Source organism: Notolabrus celidotus, chromosome 16 (genome assembly GCF_009762535.1).
Source record: "Notolabrus celidotus isolate fNotCel1 chromosome 16, fNotCel1.pri, whole genome shotgun sequence".
NCBI classification, from domain to species: Eukaryota; Metazoa; Chordata; class Actinopteri; order Labriformes; family Labridae; genus Notolabrus; species Notolabrus celidotus.
In genome coordinates, this window is record NC_048287.1 from 10,852,949 (window position 1) to 10,876,993 (window position 24,045).

Here is a 24,045-nt window from a genome sequence, read left to right on the forward strand (position 1 = left end):
GCCTCCTAGCCAACAGCTGCAGTGTTCCTGCAGGCAGCTGTGCCTCTCATTGGAAGACTAGTAATCTCAATATCTTCTAAATTACCGAATTAGAAAAAAATTCACCCCCCTCACAGTGAGAGGACACCAAGAAATTAGCTATTCAGACTACACTTATCTTTTGTACCAGGCTGTAAACATGTTTATTAATGCTGCAAAGATCGTCTTTTCCCCATTCATGTGTATGTGACTTCCGCTACTTCCGGAGCCAGCCTCAAGCGGATCCTCGATGAACTGCAGCTTCTAACACTTCCGCATTGGACTCATATTTTTAGACCGGAGGTTGCCGCTTGGAGAAAACACATCATGGTACTGGGAAAAGGCCAAGGTCATCCTATCACAGAGTAACAGCTACCGGCGTTGCATAAGGGAGGCAGTAGAAATCAGGAAACGGGCCCAGAGGACAATAAACCGGGCTGAGGGGGCCTATATGCTGTCACATGCTAAGACTGTAGGCATGGTCGTCCGGCCGCTTCATATAGGATGACCAAATCTTTAAATCAGCTGACAGACTAGTCACAGCAATATCATGTGTCTCTTCCGAGGAATACTGCAGGAGGTTTGTAGTCGAAACATGTCAAGGTAAAAAAGATACAAAAACTGTCAAACTGTGAGTGAAAATAAGTTGCAACAGCAGTTTATTTAGCTTCTAATCAAAGAAACAACAATAACCATGTAGAAAATTCAATTTGATATGCACACAAACAAAATACTCAAAACTTAAAGCAAGTTTAAAGCAATGAAATAATAAATTGCATGTATTGCACTCGCCCATGTGTTATTAGAGTACACACCAAAATTAAGGTTTATTTGCAACATCCTGAATAGATTAGCATACATATACAATGTTTTTGACAACGTAAGATGAGAGGATTGTGAGTGCGCACCTGCCATGATGCACAGCCAAGTAAAACATGTTGTTTTCAGTACATCATCGCAGATTTAATGTTTAGGTCATGTTAAAATTGTTTTTCTTGCAGCAGCATCTCTGGAATAATTTGAACAAAGCCACCACAGGGATCATAAGACTGGGGACTCCAGCCAGGATGAAGATAATGACATAGACCCAGCTGGGGTATGGTAATGCTTCCAGTGCAGGGAAGTTTGCCTGTTAATACAACAAAAAAGTTATTACAGAGTGTGAGCAAAGATTAAGGATAATTTCAAGCATGTTGGTTGACCATAGTTATGAATCATACCGAGTTTGGATTCCAGGTGATATATGTCAGTTTGGCACTGACTTTGGTGACGAAATAAAACACAAAGATGACCAAGACAATTAAAGGGCTGATGACTCTCCATGTGGCCTGCCAGAAGATGTTGGGTTTGTGTCCAATCATGAACTCGATATCCTCGTTAAACCTGGCAATTAAAATAGATCTGCCTCAGGAATCTGCAGTTACGCTGTTGTATTTGACTTGATGTTACTATATGTTGAACCAGCAATTCTGGTACCGTTCTCTTAGCGACTTACCTGTCCACTCCATACAGGTAGACCACACCAGTCATCTCACAAAAGGCAATAATGAGCAGAGGGATGGAGCCTGCAAAGCTGTCAAAGAGCGCTAACCAGTAATTGCCGGACTGCAGACTGAATATGAGGGCGATCAAGAATGATACCAAGCAAACAATTCCTGAAATTACACAGAACACAAATGATCAGTTTCCAGCCATTTCATGGTACAGATGTACTCAGCACACTGGGTTCCACTGGTCTCTATGGATCAATCACCTGTTACTACTTCTTTAGGACACTTCTTCGGAAAGATCTGTAGGTCCTGCAGAGGAACCACAACTCCCTCTATAGCTCCAAACATGGTGGAGAGCCCGAGGCAGAAAAGCATGATGAAAAAGAGGACAGACCAGAGAGGAGAGAAGGGCATCTTTGTGATGGCCTCTGTGAACACGATGAAGGCCAGACCTGTTCCCTCCACTCCCTAAAACCCAAGTGAACAATCAGCTTTAACACTTAGGGGACTCTTTAGCCAAGAAAGGACTGAAATAATTTTGATACTTAATAAATGTTTTATTACTTCACTGAGAAAGGTCTGAAGACTGCAGTTGTTGAGGCCCAGCCCTGTAATGATCTCTGACCCTGAAACTGTGCTGTTGAGGTGTTGCAGCATTTCATTGTAGTTACTTTCTGTTATGGTCCCCTCAGCTTGATCAAATGCATTCAGCAGTGCCAGGATGTTTCTGGAGAGAACACATTAGAACACAAATGTGAAAAATAATTTGTTCTATGCAACATTACTGGGTGAAAACTCATCTCTGTATAAAGAGTTTACATGAAAATGTAGCATATGTATTCTATTTTTGTTTTTAGCACGGGAAGTGTTGTGGTTTCTGATTATCCTCTGATTAGTACTGACCAATCAGACATCATCAGGTTTTAGGAAAAACAGTCAGGAGAGCCAAAGCATGCAAAACGCAATCCACAATTATGACAAACCGACTTCCATCAACGGTAATCTGACCATGATTTCTCTATAAATTACTAGTACAGCTAACAGCCTGCTCTTGAACAAACATTTCAACTGCAACAAATCTGCTCAGGTCAGTTTCACAAAAGCCAGGTTTTAGATTTCCTGACTCCCTTGAACTCATCAGAAATGATCGATCCAACCTCCATTCAACAAACAAACATATTAAAAGTTGTTTTCTTCTTCTATTGAGGCTTAATCTAATCATGGTGTGATCATAGTTTTGACTCACTTAATACCTCTTAATTTCAAGTTGAGCACAAGAAAATTGTTTTCATAGCACTTAACCTAAGCCCGTGTAATTTACTATCTACTGTTAAACCGTGTCTTACCAGAACTAGATAAACAAGCGCTCCTCTGATGGATGGAAAAAAAACCCAGAAATTACAACATTTATGTTGCAGAAATCAAATCACAATCAAATATCACATATTTGTCAGATGTGTTCCAGCACCGGGAGTAAATAATCAGGCAACCTTTGCTTTTAGGAGGCTTCAATGAAGGTAAGTAGATCTATTATTGCACACACATACCCATTTAGGCAGGCATCAAACTGTTCTGTCGCACGGAAGCCAATGATGGAGTATATGACAGTGGCAGCAAAGACAGAAGTAAAGCCATTAACCAGGGCGATGATGACTGCATCTTGTTCACAGTTGTTGCTTGAAAACAGAAACAAAAGATGTCATTAATAAAACTGCTGAGTATACTTACATTTTTCAACATAGAATACTTTGAAGGGAAATTTGAAATACTGATAAATCATACTTGCTTTGATGGTTTTGTATCACCTTTTATTTGTCTTCTAGGTGACGTTCTTTATATGAGCCATTTACAGGATTCTTTTTTGAAACTAATATTCTTCTATGAAATTAATAAATATTACTCTTAGACCTTTGTATTTCTGTGTTCAATGTCTTGTATAAGAACAAAAAAATGAAACAGACCACTTCATCCTATTGATGTCCAGTGATACAGTAGGAGTAAGGTAGACTTGATGTACAGTGTATGGTAGTGTGGACCTACTGAATAGGGTTGTAACTGGAGAATGAGATCAGGCCTCCAAAGGCCAGCGAGAACGAGTAGAAAACCTGAGCCCCTGCGTCCAGCCATGTGGATGGGTTAATCAACTCGTCGAGCTAAAAATGAATGATATTATCAACAGAGATTAATATCCTGCAAGCAAATGAGAGAAGGAAATGTGATAAAATAGTGGCTATACTTACATCTGGTGTGAAGAGGAACTTGATTCCATCTACAGACCCTTTCAGAGTTAACCCTCTGATGAGGAAGATTGTGAGGACCAGGTACGGCAGGGTGGAGGTGATGTAAACCGCCTGAGAGACAGGAAAGACGTATCTTTAAGAGGCAGTTTGTGCCCTTTAAAAATAATATCACATGAATTTTAAGTAACAGTTTCTTGAAGAAATACTGTTTCTCAGTAGTGCAAATATTTCGATACTTATTTGGGTGTATGGTAAGAAGGTTTATTTTATCTATGTGTTATAATATAAAGCTGGACTGAAGATGTCTTTGCTAAGGGACACCGTGTGGAGGGAAAAAGTAAGGACAATTCTAGGGATCGATGACTGACAGGTTGAAAATTATAAGAACATTTACGGAAGTGAAGTGGTAGGCACCATTGTGATACTTTCTCATGGGGCCTACGATCCTTGATGAGGCTGATGAAACCGGATGAAAAGCTTGAGTGGCATAGCATTGGAAGCTAAGGTATAAGTGAAACATCAGCAGTTTGTCATTTGAAAGAGTTAGTGGAATATGTAAAGCCGAAAGTATACCAATGATTATGGCCGCACTTGACGTAGGTGTGGCACTTCCAGGGCCACTACATTGAGCTATCTGGATTCAATCAACTCTTGCAATATGGGGAAAGAGTATGATGTCAGCAGATTATAAATGATTGATTTTAAAGTGTCCTGAACTTTAAAGATTAAAAAGGGAAACATGGAAATATCCTTTTTTGATTGCTTTTTTGAATGCAACCAATCAAATTTTAACGGAGCATTTTGTACATAGCATGAGGACCTCTGTTTCCACATTGGACATAACAACAGCATAGATGTCCTACCTTGCCTGTGGTCTCAATCCCTCTGATGCAGCAGATGTAGAGCACACTCCATGCAGTAACCAAACATATCACAATCCACCACTGCAGACCTCCAGACTCATCGATAGTGTCTGAAGTGTTCAGTGTCTCTCTGTACCAGAAGTAGTCCACTGGACTGCTGCGTTCACATTCTGACACTAAAGCTACAGAAAGGTAGGACAACCAAACTGATTGCAAGGCTCATTAAAAGTTATTAGGTTATTCAAAAAATGAAAGAGTTCCCTAGAAAGGGGACATGCCTGTTAGGTTTTTATTGAGAGGACACTGGCTCCATGGCAGGGGGTCTTGGAAGGAGTTGAAGAAGTACCACATCACCCAGGCAATGATGGTGTTGTAGTACATTCCCACCAAGAATGAGACAGTCATGGATGCAATACCTGTGACAGAAAGGTGAAAAAAAAAGACTCTTACATGATTTTACTGACAGGACCAAAACAGGTATTGTTGTACAACAAATTTTGACCATCAAACACCCTAATACAAGATCAGAAACTAAGACTGAAAGAAACAAAAGTATGCACCAACCAACTCCAGCCAAGTAGGGGTTAATTGCAGTCCAAGCCCCCACACTGCCTTTTCTCAGGCGTTGGCCAATGGCAAACTCTAGATGTAATAGGGGTACACCCTCCAGGACGAGCAGGATGATAAAGGGGATGATAAACGCACCTGGAGACACACCAACACAAACATAAATAACTGAGGAGATTGAAGGGATATGCATGTTAGCATAGATGAGATGTACTGCTTCTGACTCTAATCAAGGAAACCTTTAATTTATGCCACATGGTATAGACTTCCTTTTTAATTTATTCTCAATCTTTACACCAGTTCATTAGTTACATCTTTCAAAAAATCAAACCGCGCTAAACAATTACACCACCCTAAACCAACATGATGGGAACAAACAAGGTAACAAATTTTTATTGTGTCCATTATCTTGCATGTTGTCTTAGACAGCATTGGTTCAGGGCTAAAATGCTTATCAGGCACACTCTAGCAGATAGCATGAGATTTAAATCAACTGATGTGAAAAAGCTGAATCACGCATACAGATAATGATCCTTACTGAGTAATCATTTTAAAACCTAGAGATAGAGATTTGTAATCTACATTTGTTTCCTGTTGTTGTAGCAATTAAATTCACTCCCAGATGGAAATGTCACTGAAGCTCTCGCTAGTGTCATAGGCTAACTGTTACTGTTCAGGATTAATAATCACTTACACAAGAGAGATTTGTTAAGAACAACAGATGTAAACAAATTTGTTTTTGAAAGCTAACATTGAGATTCCTCTGTTGACAACGATGTTGTTGTTCTGTGTTAGTTTGCCTGATTTATGTTCCCTAAAGCAGTGGTCCCCAACCACCGGGCCACAGACCGGTACCGGACCTTACAGAAAGAATAAATCATTTATTTTATTTCCATTTTACGCTGAAAAATGTTTTATTTTGGAAAACCGGATGCTCTTTAATAATTTCTGTCTGTTCCTGTTGAAACGCTTGATCCGTGTAGTACCAAAAGAGTGGGTCCGCGACCTGTTGTAAACATGTCCGTAAAATTACGTTATTTATGAAACCGGTCCGTGGTGCAAAATAGGTTGGTTACCGCTGCCCTAAAGGCTACAGGCTATTCATTTGATGACCTGATAAGCACCACTAGCAAGGTTAAAATGTATTTATTGTCCATGCAGTAAATACAGAAGACCTGAAACCTTCAAAACCTGAAACCATTATCATTGTCAATAGAAGTACATTTAGCTGCAATACATCAGTGTGTCTGCCATATTGGTAGTGGCAGGTCCGCCCTGTAAACACGTAAAAGTAGATGTGGAGAACATGGATTTTCTGAATAAAAAGCACTAATAATTGACCCGTTGTTATATTCAGTGATTAAAATTAATTGAATTACCAATAATGACAATTATATAGGCAAAATGAGGTCTGTTAATCAAATTAGTAAGACGCTGCAAATAGCAGTAAGTCTGCTTTCATTTCTTTTAGCAGCGATATGATAGATTTTTTTTTGTATACAATGGCATTTTATGGTGAAAAATGTTGCATGCAGGAGGCTACTGTTCTAGATATACAACAGAATATACACTACCAGTCAAAAGTTTGGAAAAACCTTCTATTTCAAGGGTTTGTATTTATTTTAATTATTTGAAAAACTTCAGATTAATACCGAAGACATCAAAACTATGAAAGAACACATATTGAATTATTAAATTCACAAAAAAAGTTTTAAACAAACCAGAATATGTTTTATATTTTAGATTCTGTAAAGTAGCCCCCTTTTGCCTTAGTGACTGATTTGCATACTCTTGGTATTCTCTCAGTCTGCTTCATGAAGTGGTCTCCTGGTATGCTTTCTAATTAACATGAGCCTTGTCAAGAGTTCATTTGTAGAATGACTTGCCTTCTTAATGTGTTTGAGACCATCAGTTTTGTCGTTCAGAGGTAGGGTTAGTACACAATGTATAGCCCTATTTGACTAGTGTTGTAATCCATATTATGGCAAGACCAGATTATTTCATTGTTGTGATGTATTCAGTATGAATCTACAATGTTGAATATGATTAAAATGAATGAAACCCGTTGAATGAGAAGGTGTCCCAAACTTTTGACTAATAGTGTAAGTATACAAGTCTTACTGTTCTTATGCAACATGATCACTTTACTCATTTGATCACATTAATCACCCAGTTTTAGTGATGCTGTACAGCAAAGATTCAGGAGTAGGACCACACCTCAACCATGCCTCTTCTGGCTCCCTTATAAATTCAAACCTATCTGTCTCCTCCCCTTTATTCTCAGATTCTGCAGCCCGCCATCCCATCCCCTTTCTCTCTATTTTTTTTTTTTTCTACTATACATAGATAAATACATAAATGAGGTTCATCGTCATCCCCTAATAAGCTTCCCAAAACCAGTAACAGCAAGAAGTTCAACGTCAAATTCAGAATCACTATCCCAATTAAATGAATAAATCATTGTCAAATCACATCCTGTTGATGGTGTGGTCCTTGCAAGTTAAGTCTACTTCTGTACAGCTCTGATGACATATTTTTTTATACATGTGTATGTGCATCTTTCCAGAATGCCATTAACCAGCTAGTCAATGCAGCCTTAATGTATATGTCGATATAAAGTACAAGCTCCAAATTGACTATAGCCTGAAGTTGCTACCATGTCTGCATTGTTCTAGTCTTGTTTTTATGAGTTGATTCAAGGAGATTAAAAAACATTGATCAAGTTTCATGCAAATTTTGTTATCCATGCATACAAGATTCCAGTAATAGTGTATTTCTTCATGTTCTGTAATGGCATGTGTGCTGTTCTGACTGATAGTTACTGAGTTGCACTTGTTGCAAGTCTTCATATCTTCAGTTTGGTTCGTTTGATAAGTGATAGAGCTATCAGTGCACCTCGTAACACTTCAGCAACAAGCCATGCCAGTGTTTATGTGTGGATGCCCTCCCCAGTCCACTTGCAAATTCACAGAGGCCTGAAAGAAACCCTCCTTGTTTAATACAGTTTTCTAATATTTATAGTTTTTTTTATTCCTCTAAAATTGGTCTTTAAAATGATCCCATCATGAAAAAGTGTAACCAAAGCTCTGATGCTTAATGTGCAACAAAAACATAAAACAAGTGCAAGCTGAAGAGTGGTTTAACACATCAGTAGTTCATTGCTGCAAAATGGCCATTTTAGCTTTACCCATTACCGTTCTTTTCACTACACACGTTAATATTTAACCTGAATCACTTTAAGTGCAGATGTTAGGCTCACAGGGATGCATCATGGTTTTATCAGGCTGCTAATGGATTGTATTTGTGCTTAACGGATTTCAATCAGTTTGGTATTTAACCTTGCACTTCCTGTCACTATAGAAAAATCATATGCCCCAGCAACAAAGATTTGATAAATTACAACTTACAAAAGTCATGTTTTATTATCTTCTTGCATTTTACAGACCACAAAGTACAATCAGTAAATGGTTCAATCATTATACAAAAGTGTCATAATGTGCAATAATGTTTTTGCTAGATATTAATTTTCTATTTAGTACACTTACACTGTGTCATGTCCAATAGTCATGAAGCCCAGTGTGAAGTTTTACAGTATTTCTATTTTCTTTTCACTTTTCACCAACAGAACTGGTTAGAATGTATTAGTTTAATATTTAAACTGTATACAAGATGAGCTTACCTCCCCCATGGCTCTGACACAGGTAAGGGAACCTCCAGACATTGCCCAGTCCCACACAGAAGCCCACACAGGTGAGCAGATACTGGGTTTTGTTGTCCCATTTGGGCCTGTCTGCAGCAGTCTCTTTCTCCAACCTTTCCAGGTCTTCATAAGTGGGAATCCTCTCGTCAAGCCCCGGGTTGGGAAGAACCAGTCTCATGGTGTCTGTATAGTAAGTCCAGTGTCCAGATTCCAAATGTCCAGCAGGCTTCCTCAGTGGGAGAAAAATGAGAGGTTTCACTGCTGCTGACTGTTCTAGGTATAACTGCTGATAAGAGTGTGTGTGTGTCTCTGTATGTGTTTGTGAGTGTGACTATGTGGGCTAAGGTTAGTGTATCTGTGTTTATGCATCCTTTTTATCTCTCCATCTTATATGCCGCTCTGATGAACAGAGAGGGTAGAGGTGTGACCGTTTATATCCTTGACAATAATTATTCATCATGTCTTTAGATTGTGAGTGCTGGACATTTTCACACTCAGAGTGCCACCATGTAAAAATTCAAGCAAATGTGTAAACTTTATATTACTTATTGACCACCAAGAGAAACTCCTTTTACAGTTTTGTACAAACCTATCAAATATATTCAGTTGCTGAGTCAGAGTTAAAAATACACAGGGGTGTGTCCAGACTTTTTTGACTGCATGGAGTGACTCAACTTGGACACTGACTAATGCAGTGGTGTCATAAAGAACATTTGTGCCAACACACACCTGACAAAATAACATTTCAGTCAGGAGAGACAAGGTTTGGAGAATGAAATGTTATTTATTTCAACTTAATGAATAATGAAACTTGACAGAAGATCTTTGGCCTAAGGACAGAATGGGGATATTTTGTGAGCGTAAGATGACTAAATTTGGCAGCAGAAGAAATCCCACATAGAGTCCAGACACTGGTGGCGGTGGCTGATGATTTCTAGGAAATTGAAGACTTTGCGGAGACCAGGTGGAGCCAGTAGCCAGTTGATTTGAACTTAAGTTACACACATGATTCATCTCCTGCCGGTTCATGAATTGTTAGAACAAATTTGTCTCTAATTGTATCTGTTACATGTTGCAGTATTTCACTAGATGAAAAAATAATTAATCTGATGGTGGCACTCCTGGCAGATGCCCTCTCTGCTTTTAAGGGTAGACCACACCACCTTACATCACGTACACTGAGGGTCCGTTCTTATGTCTGTACTTTTACCATTGCTTTTTCCCCTTGTTATGGTGATATTCATTGATTTTCTTTCTTCACTCCAAGACCTGAGGATGTCCTAATATGTAGGCTACACCATAGGAGTATTAGGCTACATTACATGTGTATCCTTTGTCGAAATATTCCTTTATTATTTCCATCCCCTCTTTCATTCCTTCCAACTGCATTTAAAATTTGTGCAGGGACTCAGCTGAGTAGTATTAATAGAAACAGGAAATGATGTCAAGCTGTCGGGTTCTGTCCAGTCAGAAACAATAAGTGTTGTCTCCACCCTTTCCAATTTCAGAAATATCGTTGTGCTTTTTGAAATTTCATGTGAAATGTTATGTTTTGTGAAATGTTGTTTTGTTGTGTCATGTGAAATGTTGTGTTTTGCCCTTCAGGGCCACCGTATAACTGGCAGGGGAACTGGCCCCCCTCTCTTCTGTCCTCCCCTCTCTTCTCCTCTATCTGTCTCCTTGTCACTAACTTTAAATCTTCTGTCCCATTATAGTAAGAAACAATATATCCTTCTGGTAGTCCCTGAGCTCCCTTGTCTTGTAGGTTGTCTTGATCATTGCTGTGAACCTGCCAGACTCCTGCTGCTACAACTATTAAAAACAGTCTTATCATCATCACTGTTATAATGCTTAGCACAGTTAGACTTCAACTGCTATAACTGATACTTTCAGTACTGCCTCTATTATCAACATCATTACTGTGAATGCTAATAAGAGACCTGTTGACTTTAACTTCTTTCAATATGAAGATCAATCTATTATATATATGTAAATACTGTAAATAGACCACATACTTTTACCATCATTGCCACTGAAACCACAACACAGCTCTTGTTGTTGTTGTTTTTTTTCTTTATCCATCTCTCTCTCTCTCTTTCTGCATCTCCCTTCATCCCTTTTCCAACCCCAACACAGATGAAGCAGATGGCTGTCTAACATGAGTCTAGTTCTGCTTGAGGTTTCTGCCTGTTAAAGGAAGTTTGTGCTTGCCACTGTAACTTGCTAAATGCTGCAAAGTGTTCTGTTCATGGTGGATTGAGATGAGATCAGACTGAGTCTTCTACTTCCTGATGGGACTGGATCTTATCCTGTCTTGATATTGGGTCTTTGTTAATGATATAACAGAGTACGCCCTTATTGTACAGCGTCTTGAGATAACATTTGGTGTGAATTGGCGCAATGTAAATAAAGATTGATTGATTTGAGGGACTACTTATGGAAATCCATGTAGAGGTAAGTAGAACAGTCAAAGCAGTGCTAATAGAAAGATAGGAGGGCAAAAGTTATGATGACGATGACATGACTTTCATTCTAGACCAAATAAGTACACCCCATGATAAGAACCATGGCAACAGAGACAGCACTCTGATGGATAAGATACTGAGGCTCTTGTTTGAAACATATTCTTGGTCCCCAGAGCTGAGACAAACACATTATGGCTGCGATAATGTATTGCAAAAAACAAGGTGTTATTTTTAAACTTTTAGTTGATTAGTCAGATGATGACACTAAAAGCAGCCAGGATAGATCAGGAATGAAGCTTCAGGAAAATGTGGCAGCACAAAACTAGATACAGAGATGACAAATTAAATGCAATACTGTATTTTTACTTCCTAAAGTAACACAGCTGGAGACCAAGACTTCTTCTGGGTAAAGTACATTACACTGAAGTCATTGCAAGGGCATGGAACCATGTTGTCTCGTGTAATCTTATTCATGTAGGGCCAAATGTTCCCTTTAAGGTCATCATTTGATAAACATTAGCAATTATTTAAAGTTGTAATATTTATTAAATGTCTTTTCACGCTTCATCAACGTCCATCTCCTCCTCTCTGATATAACGGGGAAGTGTACTAATGTTGTGGTAAAAGATATAAAGTATTATAACTCTTTAATACATATCAGCTCATTGCTGATTTGACGCACATCAACTCATTCATGCAGATGATTTATAGCTAGGATTACTGGTCTATGTTTAGACATAATTCCTTACCACGTTGGACACTACAGAGCTAGAGATAAGGGGACATAAAAGGAGCAGGTGCCAGGGAGTGTGAAGAAATCTTTGTACTTTAGCCTTTTTTTTTTTACAACCAGTCATTAACATAAGATGCACGCTTTATATCACCTGCACCTGACACGTGAAGGAAATACTTTTATTCTCTTTGTGTCAGTGTTAAAAGAAGATGTTTTCTGCCCTCAAGTGGCAACAAAGAGGTGATTTCAAACGTTTGTTTTTTCCTTCTGGAATTTAATCACGTTACGTAATAGATTACTGATCTGGCTCTCATAAGCAGATAATGTTTACAGCTGCACGGGCAGAGGGCTTATAATATAGTATCTGGAATGTGTTTGTAAAGCACTGTGCAATTTAGCTTTTGTTCACACACACCACTGGCAGAAAGTCAAAGATCCAGGCTGAACACCAGGAGCCATTGGGGTTCATTGTGCTTAAAGGCACTGCCACATAGACAGGAGTTTCTGGGTATCACAAAGCCTACACTGTGATAAGTGTGCTAAGTCCCAATATAACATCACATAATAAAGGAAACATTTCAAGAGCTCTTACTCATCTTATGTTAACATTTACCTCTAACTACATCAGGAGTGTTTGAGCTTTGCAACATTGCACATGACAGTGGCAAGTTATGTAATTAATATGAAGCTTCACTGATTGAAATAATTTTTACTGTGGTCCAGTGATAGCATTTTATTATGTAAGCTCAGAAATCTAAGGCAGAAAAACAGCAGTCAATTAAATGTTTAGCCTACAGTTTTGTGAGAGTCAGACAGTCTCTGTTACTGAATACTGAGTGTATATAACCAACTAATTTAAAGGGATAGACAATGGACCCAAAGAACCCAAAGGTAAGTTGACTTTATTAAATAAAAACTACTTATATGCAATCTTTCCAGGAGCTGTCAGGATTGAAGTTTAACCTGCATTTAAAAGTAATGGCCATGAGAGGGCGGCATTGTTCAAAAATGCCCTACAACTAGCAGCAAAACTCATGACAGCAGATATTTATCCCTGAATTACTTCATGTGCTCTTGTGTCTGTTGTACTTTGCAGAGTTTAACACCAAAGGCTTCTTTATATCATTTTTGTTTTGGAAGGCTAAGAGCTCCAAATAATAATCTCATTATTAAAGAAAATGAAGTCAAACAAATTTTTGCAACTTTTTGATAATTACTTGGCATATTTTAATAGTGGCGTATCTCTTTCTCCTGTCATATATCTACATCATTTCTTTTACACATTATTTGAGCTCTGCACCTCTCAGTGCGAGTGCATTTCATTTAGGAAGCCACTGCTAAGCCGGGGACACTGACAGGAGGGGGAGGTGAGGCAGAGGGGAAAATAGATTTGGGAGGGAGGGAGGGAGGGGGAGGATTTAGTGGGACTCAGACAGACAGCAGACCGGCTGTCCCAAGCTGCGCTGATCCTTCACTCTCCGGCAGCGAGCTGAGGTCCGCCTGCTGCCTTCCCTTTATCACCGGCCACCTGCCCCTCCGAGAATAACACAGCGGCATCAAACATCTCAGAGTTCACCCAAAGCAAGGAGGCGAGAGGAGAAGCTGACCGGCTTCTTAAGGCATCTTTCCGGCTTCCATCAACCCCCCCTTCCCACCCACCTTTCTCCTCCTGTCCTGTGGGAGGACAGGCTGCGCGCAGGGCGCACTTGGCGACCCGGGTTTGTTGTCGTTACCAGGAGAGGAGCCCACAGCGACCACAGCCTCAGCTGCTCCGGCACTCATTAAACCGGGCTGCCCCTCTCAGAGGAGCCACTTGCATGGATGCACCATGGCCACGTTTGTCAGCAGGGTTCAGTTTTTAGATGACACCGATCCGTTCAACAGCACCAATTTCCCAGAACCGACTAGACCACCGCTTTACACCTTCAGAGAGGATATCCCCCTCATCAACCAGCTAGCAGGCATACACAGGCTGCTCAAAGCTCCACACAAGGTAGGATTAACAGCTTGGTAAACAACGATAACCTAGAATCCACGCATGTTACTCAATGATAATGTACTTATCTGAAGACATAGGAATTCTGTTGGTACTATAACGCAACATGAGATCACTAAAAACTGAGACAACTTCAGATATTAAATGAAAGTAAGAGTTTAATGAAGTTGTTTTATGATGAAATGTATTCAAAGTTTGAAATATGGGCATATGAGGTTGTTTGGCAACCTAGGACTGCTGTTTTCCACTTTAACTCTACTGCAAATAAACTTCCATACCCACCATTCAGAGGCTATTTTGAGAGCACATGCAAGCACAAGTGATTGGCTCTCTAGACCCAGGACTGAAACATGGTTGCAAATGTTTGCCTCAGAGCCCACAACAACAATAAACATTGGCTCCACTGGTTTTTGACTAAATATTCAGATTTAATCCCACGTTGGCTCGCTTTCATTCAGCTGAAGTGCCACTGAGAAAGATGCTGGACCTCAAACTCTGATGACCTCTCAATTGACGGGTCGAGAATAAGGATACTTCCCCTCGAAGTGAATAATCCTTTCTTATTGCTAAATATATTTTGCACTTTGGTTAGCACTACACAGTGACAGGTGTGCGAAGGCATTAGTGCAACTGGATCCTGAGTTGCTTCATTCATCTGCAAGTGACAGTCAACAGCTCGTGTGTCCACAGAGAGCCTGAATCATGGCTGATCAGATTTAGAGTGTCAGATTACCACGGGTGTGAGATAGAGAGAAAGTATTTGTGTGCCAGTTTTGGTGAATTTAAGCAATCCAGATGAAAACAGCAACACATTCCTTACTGACAAGGTTGAGTCACATGAACGCATGAAGACACACACAGAGGTTAAACAAGTGATGCAGACACTACAACCTTTAGCAACCTTCTTTTTTAAATAAGAAAGAGACTAAATTGAGCCGAAACTTCAAGTTAGACAGTGAGAAAGAGACAGTCCCTCTGCTGGCACACAACCCTGTCAGCAAACCAGCGTTCAACAGCAGAGTGGTTTTCCAGACCGAGGAGATCTTCAGCGGCCCTATCTTTAAAAGCCACAAAACAAATGAAAAATGGCCCGCAGCACAGAAAAGCTTATGATTACAACCTATATACGGGCAGATGGCATGTCCCACGTTCGTGTTTGCAATTTTTTTCACATCAGTTAGGAAAGCTGTGCGCTGTGGCAACTGAATATTGAGTTAAGATTATAGGGATGAAACTAAACTGTTGCAAATTTGCTCTTCAGACTGACCAGATGTAAAAGTCTGCACTTTAAAGGCCCAAGTCTTATTATATAATTTGAAAATGTCAAAGCTTGCAACAGTACAACTTTTTCTCAGTCTTTCTCTGCTAAAGCAGTCTCTTTTTGTTTTAACCTCCTGTGCTATTCTCTGAGAAAAGCTTACTGTATTATTATGCTGTGATGCTAGAGCTCTGTGTACGGCCGGCTGGCTGGGATCGCATTTAAAGTATAGGTCACTTGTCCCAGAATTCCTGTGGCCAGGCCCTGGATCCCTGCAGCACTTTGTTCTCCTCAACTCTGGCTGCTGTGGTTTCCCTGACCTCTTCCTCCATCTCCTCTTCCACCTCTGTGACCATGCTGCAGTTCGTACACTTGAATACAAACACGCGTAAACACACACACACACACACACACACACACACACACACACACACACACACACACACACACACACACACACACACACACACACACACACACCTAAGGTTGGGCTAGCTGGCCAGGGCTAAATCAGTGTATCATGGTTTGTGTGCATGGGATGTGTCATTTCATTTCTAAGTAAAGGACCCTGTTGAGGATCGCTTTTTAGATATAAACAAAAAAATCACACCTAAAGAAGTGAATGAAAGCTGAGCATCTACATTTGGAGTCAACGTAGGTATGCAGATGAGTTAATACCCCCTTAGAACTGAATATGCTAAGCTGAATGCAGAGGCTTCACCATCAGTCATGCAGCTACAGAAAAACTATTCCCCTCAAAGCTTAGGCTACACAGCTCAACTTGTATTTCATTACCAAAGGGCTCCCATTAAAGCAACACTGGGAGGTTTAATAGCCGTGTAGAACACACCCTCCTCCTCGATCTTCAAAGAGCCTGATCCTTTCTGGCTCTAAGTGTGACACAAAAAAGTTCTTAAAAACTCATTGTCTGAGTTACGTAAGAGCATTGTTAACTGTCAACCCAGCGTGATCGCCAGCAGGCTTTGTGTTGTTTTAACATGGAAGTAATTACTCCCAAACCCCCACTTACTTTTTTTTCAGCTTCGCTCTTCTGGGAGAATTTGATTAAATGAGTGTAAAGTAAACTAGCCGGTAAGTGTTTCGCTGGCCTGTCCTGGAGCCTTGAGTGTGAAGACTTTGTGGTTGGTTCTGGAGCCACCTCTCTGCCCGCTCCATCCAGAATGATGTGTTTTTATTGTAATGTTATTACTGTATTTGCCCAAACGAAGTGTTTTTGGAGAGAGACTCCCTTTGGAGGGTGAGCAGATAACAAATTGTGATGCAGAGTGGTCCAAGGCTCACTTCTTGCTGTATAAGCAGTAAGTAAAATGAAGTAATGTGTGCAGTAACTGGAGAGCAGCAAAGGAAAGCAGGAGCTAGACGTAGGTGGTGGTGGTGCAGCTCTGTGTTGGGATATGTTTCAAATGGTATCAGGAGGGAAAAAAACACTAAAAAACGCTGAATAATGCCAGCAGATTAGGATCAAAAAATGTTTTTGTCTTATTCCTATGTGAAAACTAGGGCATTGGGACAGGGCCTGATTTTCCCTCCATCCCCCCAACTGACTTAATGAAACCCCAATCTGTTATTAACCAAACCTTACGTTATATTTGCATGAACAGTGAGACTGAGAGAGGGCTCAATAGATGGTTGAACAAAGGCTCAATGAATGAATGTGTTTTTTTGCATGCTTGGTCTTTCCATCTTTGTGTTCATGACTTACATATCTCAGCTGTTTCTGGATTGATTTAGACAAAACTTTTGAGTGACCATCATGATACATACAATTTCTTTTAGTACCACCATGCAGTTGATGTGGTTGTTACTTAAATTGAATTAAATATGCTTTGTATAAATGTTGCATCTTTTTGATGCCTTCAAGGTGCAGTGTGTAGTAAATAGCTGCATTAGCAGAGCAGACTTTGTAGAAATAGTAGTGGAATATTCAAAAGGATTTTTGAATTAGTGGATTATCACCCAGATATAAAAATTGTTGTGTTTTTGCTGACTTCAATGAGCCTTTTAGAGCTAAAAAAGGAACAGGTCCCCTTCCACAAAGGCCCCCATCTTCAACCACCATGTTTCTACAGTAGCACAGAATGGATAAACCAATAGTAGCCATACAGGTTTTTGTGTTTAGCAGGTGCCTGTCCCAAATGCACCAGTTGGCCTAATTGTTATATTGTGTCACAGCAGCATCTTGTCCTCCAAGGCCGGAGTCACTTCATCAACAGGAGGGGGGCAAGAGAGTGTATTAATCCAGAATCTGACTGCAAGATATTGCTAAATATTCTCATATCTACACTCTGTGCCTTTAATTTTTCATTTAGTGCAACCTCCACTGTCATAAAAAGTACTAAACTGAGAATGATGACCTGTTCCCATGGGCCTAAACTGCACTTTTTGTTTAGCGCTAATTAGCAAAAGCTAACATACATGCTAAACTAAGATGAAAAACATTTTGCACTGTCAAGTAAGCTGGCATATCAGACTAAGAATTTAGCTTTGTAAAATGGAAAGTCCCCTCAGGGTCTACTTACTATCTTTTCTCATAGATCTCAACAATGACTGCTTCTAGTGTTCCTGTCCTGTTCAAGCCATGTCACAGTTATCTACCTGGAGAATGTATTGGAATATCAGGTCTTTTGTTGGCCTAACTGAAATTGAAAGATGGTGTGAGTTGATAAGGAACAACTTGTGCAATCTCCAAAGTCACCCAAAGTTTACTTGCGTTGCATGATTTCTTGATGTAGGATTAGTATTGTTATACTAATTATAATATCATAAGTTTGTGTATTTCTGCAAAGTTCCTTGGTTAAGAGCTTATCCTAAGTAAAACTTTGGCCTTGGCATTGCCCCCCTTTAACTCTCAGCCCCTGTAGACACACCCACCCTCGAGCTCCTGCTGCCTAAGAGTAAATATAGAAAGGTTATATTTATGCTCTGAGTCCATTCGGCAGTCTGTCTCTGTGTTTCTGAGTGAGCAGGAGGGACAGACAGAGAGCAGCAGCAGGTCTTGTGATCAACAGTCTCCGCTGGTCTGAGAGTGTCGTCATGCAGGTCGACCAGACGGCCAGGGGGTGTTTGGCAGCACACCAGAGGCCAGGCTAGGTTAGGCCCGACAGTACCATAGAGGTGTTAAATGCTACCTCGACTCGTTACTCTGATCTCACTGACACACTCATACACAAGCAGCTTTGACAATAAGTTGCAAAGCACATGGCTGAATGTATTCAACGATGTATGCTACTTTTTATTAGTTGTAGCTGTTTGCACCTGCTATCAGCTTGTGACTGTACTCATAAACATCAATGCCAGTGCTCTGCAGATATATTACTGTGCACCTGGTCTCGAACCCAGCAGGGTTTCTCATTACACAGCACAGTGGGTTAACTCTGACATCGGCTGCTCAGCAGTGCCACCTTAGATCAAGCATTTGCAGATGGCATGGGCGCAAGATTGGACAGATTTTGAGATGTGAAAATGAAAACCAGTCACCAAGTCACCATCTGTTATACTGATTAATGTACACATGTTCATGATGTTTGCAGCAATGAGGAAATTGACACCTTCTATTCTTATTATTATATTTTACAAAATTGAGATATTAATCAAGTGTCCTTTTCCCTTCAGCACATGCATTTATATGCATTAAAACCTTTCTTTCCATGTTTCCTTCTGGTTTTAGTTTCATGTTTTGCAGCTGCAATGGTTATGTCTGCACAAGTTAATTCCCTTTACAGGTTTGTGATGTTGAAAGCAGAACCATGCCTCATATGGCTCTCCTACGTTTCATGGATCACTGTGCACACTGGTGTTCAGATCTTTGCCCTGTTAACTAAATTCATTTTACGGGCTCAAACTGTTTTAAAAAAGGGTCTAAACCACATTTAGTGAGGGAGTGTTAAAAAATAGTGGGCCCAGGGTCTAATGTCATTCCTGTGGGTGATTCATGTACGTATATCGCAGCCAGGGCAGGGAAATTTTATATCATACACATCATATTTTCCATCCCTTATTTAGGTATAAATGCCAATTTAAGCTGGTAGCAACTTTTGATTTAGTAGTTGGTCCTTAATTTTCCAATTGCAGTCAGATCCAATTGTAGTTCAGGTCCATTTCATTTCTTGAGACTTTTGCATTAAAAATATGTTTTTCTTTCTGTTCCATAGCTTGATGACTGCACGTTGCAGCTCTCCCACAATGGCACCTATCTGGACCTGGAGTCCTCTCTGGCTGAGCAAAGGGACGAGTTGGAGGGCTTTCAGCAGGACGACACAGGGTGAGTTCAAATACGTTTTATTTCTGAGACAAAGTGAGGATTCCCATTTTCCCCAAGCTCTCTCACACATTTTTTTGAGTTTCTCCACTCTTATAAACGGGAATAATCACAAACTGTTGGATATGGGTTCCTTGGAACCACAACTTCACGGAAAGTATGAAGCCCTCTGGAAAGCGGGACAGATGTACTCACCCTCCCACAGCAAAAGCATGTCTCGGGCTGTGTTTTTACAATGATTGATTTTCTGATCTTTGAGTTAAAATGCCATAGTTTACAAACCTGTCAACTCTAAAAGAAACAGCAAAAGCATTTGTAAAAACTGTTCTGAATTGTTTTCAGGTTCTCAAATGTTCCAGCAGCAGCACTGGTGTCTCTCTTTGTATCAGCAGTAGAAATGGAAAATGGAAACCTGCTTGATGTCAGGATTTCCCTCACAAGACTGCATAACAGAGGAACAGATCATTTCAGACTGTAAATTGTGGCCGCAGTGAGCTGATTCAAATCAGGATTGAAAAGTAAATGATGACATAAATGACGTGGAGGTATAGAAAATGGGCAGCAGAAATTTGACAGGGTAACAATGAGGGTGTGTTGCAGTGCTGCTGGATAGATGTCACCAGCTTATGAGAACAGCTCATGACCACACAGAAACATGGGTGAGCACTTGTTGGAGAAGTGAATAAAAAAAATATGAGAAATGAGCTGCATCAGTCAAAGACCTAGCATGCAAATATCAGTCCTTCTGAACTTGCCAAAACTCCATTAGATATTTTGCATTTCCAAGTGGAAACTTCTGAGTGTGCAGATAGATAAGAGCAACCCATCTGAGTACATTGCACTTAACTTGACCCTAATAATACTAATCAGTATTTTCTCACATAAACTCAGGGTACCCAGCCCTTTTAGATACATAAAATAAAACATAATCTGGATGCTATCAGAAGACTTATTTACAATGTTACAATGTTACAATGTCATTTAGCAGACGCTTTTATCCAAAGCGACGTACATATGAGAACAAGAACAACACAAGCAAAGATCTAGACAAGAGGAAACAAGATCAGTAAGAGTAACAAAGTGCTTCAAGTCAATTTGGGTGCAGGTACTGCCAAGCAGTGTAAAGGCAATGCACAAAAATAAGTAAGGAATTATTTACTAATTCATGAATGTAAATTATAGGAGATATGAGAGCATATGAGAGCCCTGAGACGTGGATGAGAAGTTATGTTAATGTAGCTCTATTTTAGCTAACAAACCAAGCACCTTTTGGTGTTGTGCCCACTTAAAATCATATGAATGACACATGCAAATTAAAATTGACTAGAAACGGCTCTGTGATGAATCCAGGGATAGAGGCAGACTACAGCTCCTGCTGTCAAACAAAGCCATCACTGTGAACATTAGCCTGTAGAGACACAATATCGGTCTCTTAGTTTACCACATTTATCCTTTGTGCTTTCTTCCCCAAACCACAGCCTTCTTTTGACCATCCTATTTCCCTCTGAGGACGAATATATTACTGTGTTTGATTGTATCATTTTTTTATTTGACGTACAACATGCTGGACAACAGTGTTTTGTCATGGTGCTTCTGATGCTTTCTTGTTTGCCACCAGTGCTTTTGCAGCGCTCCTTTTCAGCCAAATGAGGCATGGTCACTTTCGTGAGCAGGAAGTGCAATTGACTGCTGTCATCCATTTGTTTGGCTCCTGACAATCAGAAATAAAAAAAGAAATCTCAAAAGAAAAAAATAATAATCTGAGTTATTTGGTATGGCACTGGGCATACAATAATAATGTCACACAAAGTGCTTTAAAAACAAAACTATAAAAAACTATTTGGTACAAAATGTGTAATTTCTTGATGACAACATGAGCTTATGATTACTTACTCTGTGTCAGACTTATCCTGGGTCTGTGGTAACACTGATGCAATCAAATTTAATCAAAACACCTGGCAACAATTACCTACACTCAGTGAGCAACCCTGAAGCTAACATATTAGCTGCAAATGGTACTACAATGGAACTATTTGAAAAAAATATAAATCCTTCTAACTGAGGAGTTATACAGTAGGTAACTTAAAGTAACTCTGAAATGTATCAAAGTTGTCCACAAAATTTACAGTAGTATGATGTTAACAATAATATTTTGTCACCAGTGCATGATTAGCCACTTTTGTCTAATTGAGATAGCTCACATTTAAAGCTTAGTCTTTTTTATCTTTCTGTATGTAGCTAGCCAGCAAGTCAGTGTGAATTAGCAAACCATACAGGAAGCTAGCAAAAGAAGCCTTAGCGACTACATGCTTTTGAGCAAACTGTTGTGAAATACTATGTTAACAATGAGTTGCTGTAGCTTGGATGACAAGGTGTTGTTGCTTTTAGCTAATCAGAACTATAGCTGGAATTAGCTTCATTCAGCTGAAACACAGCTGTTGTGGGACTGAATTACAAAGTGCTCAGTATTAAAATAGCAGATACATTGTGTTTAGTGCTGTCACTGCATTAGTTATGCTCTTTGTATTCAGCTCTTACATCTAAAATCAATGATAAAGCACTGTCACATGGAGCTCTGAGAAATACACTGAGCAGGCTGCTGTTCACTGGCTGCATGTATGTGTGTGTTTGTGGAGAGTTGTGGTATGTTGATCTGTTTGGAGACGGGGGCCGCAGCATGATAAGTGATGGCCAAACCACAGAGCTGTGTTTTTCTGGGACTGTTAGTGTGTGCTTGTTTCCATGTGTACATCTATTTGTTTGTTTATGTGTGTCTTTATTATACTCCATATGACACATGATGGACAGGTGAATAAAGATATGTGTCTGTTTAGGAAGTAGTTGACATGTTGGGGAACTTGTTAGGTTGGACAGACCTGTGTGTCATTCTTTCAACATGGCTGTTAGCAGGGTCATGAGTGCTGACAGAGGGAAATGAACCAAACATTGAGTTGGGTTTGACTCTTTCTCGGCCAAACATTGCAGAGGCTGAGAATGGATGCTTCTGACCGCTCTGACCTTCCTCTCAAGAGAGAAACACTACGCAATTGTGGTTGTACAGGTCATTAAAATCTGTGATGGCCTTAAGGACAGTTGTCACATGAGAGAAAAAGTATTTGAATATGTATCTAGCAGTTAGCAAAGCTTATGCTGTCTTGTTTTTTTTTCTAAACAACCTTTTTACTATACTGAACTTTCACTTTTACTGAAAAATGTTTAATGTTATAAAAGTAAAGTGGTGTAAAGTGATTCTCACCCAGAAGTGATGTTCCATCCCAGGCATCAAAAATGTGTTTTGATCCCAGCTGTGGCAGGACACTGCTGACCACAGTTGACAGTAAACAAGGTCCTCTGGTGACTCGGAGGCTCAGAGATGCTTTCACTGAGAGAAAGTGGAGAGAGGAACTAGAGAGAAACAGCTGTAGATTACCATGCAGTGCATTTGAGTTTTGTGTTATTAAAAATACTCACACATATAATGGTTGGATAGTGAGTCTGATTCCTCTTCTACTGTGCACTGAGTGGCTTTTTCTCTCTCTTTTATTCTTATATAATATATCATCAGAGAGGTATACCTAGTAAGAAAATGAAATTGCTAGGAAAAACTCATTTCTATCAGCATCTCAACAGATCGTGTTAACATTTTGCTCTATTTCCGAGCAAAGCTGATAACGCAGCTTAAGAGCGGGATAAGAGGCCAGCTGGTCTCCTGTTTGGGTGTGTGTTATTGCAGCGGTGTGTTTTATCAGAGCAGCGCTTTCTCTGCTTGGATTGCATGCTATCAGCATGTTAGCGATGGAGGCTGGTGATTAGCTCCCACAGATTAGAGGATAAGAACCAAGGTTAGGAGAGAGAGTTGGAATTGCTCTCAGAATACCATCATATTTTACCATCATGTTTGTGTGCGATCTTTTTGCTTTCCCACTGGAAATATGCAGTGTATGAATGTGTGATCACGATGGTATGTGGAAGTGTGTATACATATGTGTGTTGTGTCTGCTTCTGCATTGCTGCTGTCTGTCTTCAAGGCTAAGATGTGTATCAGTATGGGGGCCACTGTTTGTCTGCTCTATTCCCGTCATGACAGCTGCGGCTTCATTGATAATAATCGCAGTTGTAAAAGAAGGTTTGGATACTTCATAAAATGATGTGCTACAGATCTGAAACCAAACATTATCTACCCTCATAAAAAGACAGTTCTTTTTCCTGTTCTGAAACAGTAGCCTGCACATCACTTACATGACATAAACTGCTATAAGAGAGAGTAATGCCAAAGCCAACCAAACATTTGCGATATGCCATTCCCACATTTTTGACTGTCTTTACTTAAAAAATGGTGAATAGTCAAGTCAACTTCAACATTTATAGCAAATTTAAAACAACCAAAGTTGACCCAAGTTCCTTACGAAGTACAAGGGTACAACAAAAAGACAACA

The 24,045-nt window shown here is 39.9% G+C and overlaps 2 protein-coding genes across 4 annotated transcripts in view; one reads left to right on the forward strand and one right to left on the reverse strand.

The window, feature by feature from the left end:
- Window positions 1–648: 648 nt before the first annotated feature.
- LOC117827538 (sodium-dependent neutral amino acid transporter B(0)AT1-like) lies at window positions 649–9,228 on the reverse strand. The gene is made up of 12 exons (XM_034704118.1): window positions 8,858–9,228; window positions 5,176–5,316; window positions 4,890–5,027; window positions 4,612–4,793; window positions 3,749–3,859; window positions 3,549–3,661; window positions 3,056–3,184; window positions 2,073–2,235; window positions 1,772–1,976; window positions 1,514–1,673; window positions 1,239–1,401; window positions 649–1,147 (listed from the first exon to the last, which is right to left on the reverse strand). Exons 1-12 carry the CDS (start codon window positions 9,054–9,056, stop codon window positions 989–991), a joined length of 1,863 nt encoding a protein of 620 aa, XP_034560009.1. The 5' UTR covers window positions 9,057–9,228; the 3' UTR covers window positions 649–988.
- Window positions 9,229–13,496: 4,268 nt separating this feature from the next.
- fhod3a (formin homology 2 domain containing 3a) overlaps window positions 13,497–24,045 on the forward strand; it is a 65,744-nt gene continuing 55,195 nt past the window's right edge. Inside the window, exons 1-2 of one of the 3 annotated variants that reach the window (XM_034705614.1) lie at window positions 13,497–14,069; window positions 19,503–19,612. In XM_034705614.1, coding sequence (XP_034561505.1) covers window positions 13,905–14,069; window positions 19,503–19,612 — 275 coding nt within the window. In that variant the 5' untranslated portion in view covers window positions 13,497–13,904. Of the gene's footprint in view, window positions 14,070–19,502; window positions 19,613–21,595; window positions 21,683–24,045 lie in introns of those variants that run through there. The other 2 variants (XM_034705615.1, XM_034705616.1) reach the window with 2 other exon arrangements.

Excerpts from the sequence above, each read along its gene's own strand:
- LOC117827538 (XM_034704118.1), bottom strand. The coding sequence starts at position 9,056 with ATGAGACTGGTTCTTCCCAACCCGGGGCTTGACGAGAGGATTCCCACT. Across the intron at positions 5,028-5,175 it reads CCCCTACTTGGCTGGAGTTG|GTATTGCATCCATGACTGTC; the intron begins GTTGGTGCATAC and ends TTTCTGTCACAG. Across the intron at positions 1,402-1,513 it reads TACCTGTATGGAGTGGACAG|GTTTAACGAGGATATCGAGT; the intron begins GTAAGTCGCTAA and ends TTTAATTGCCAG.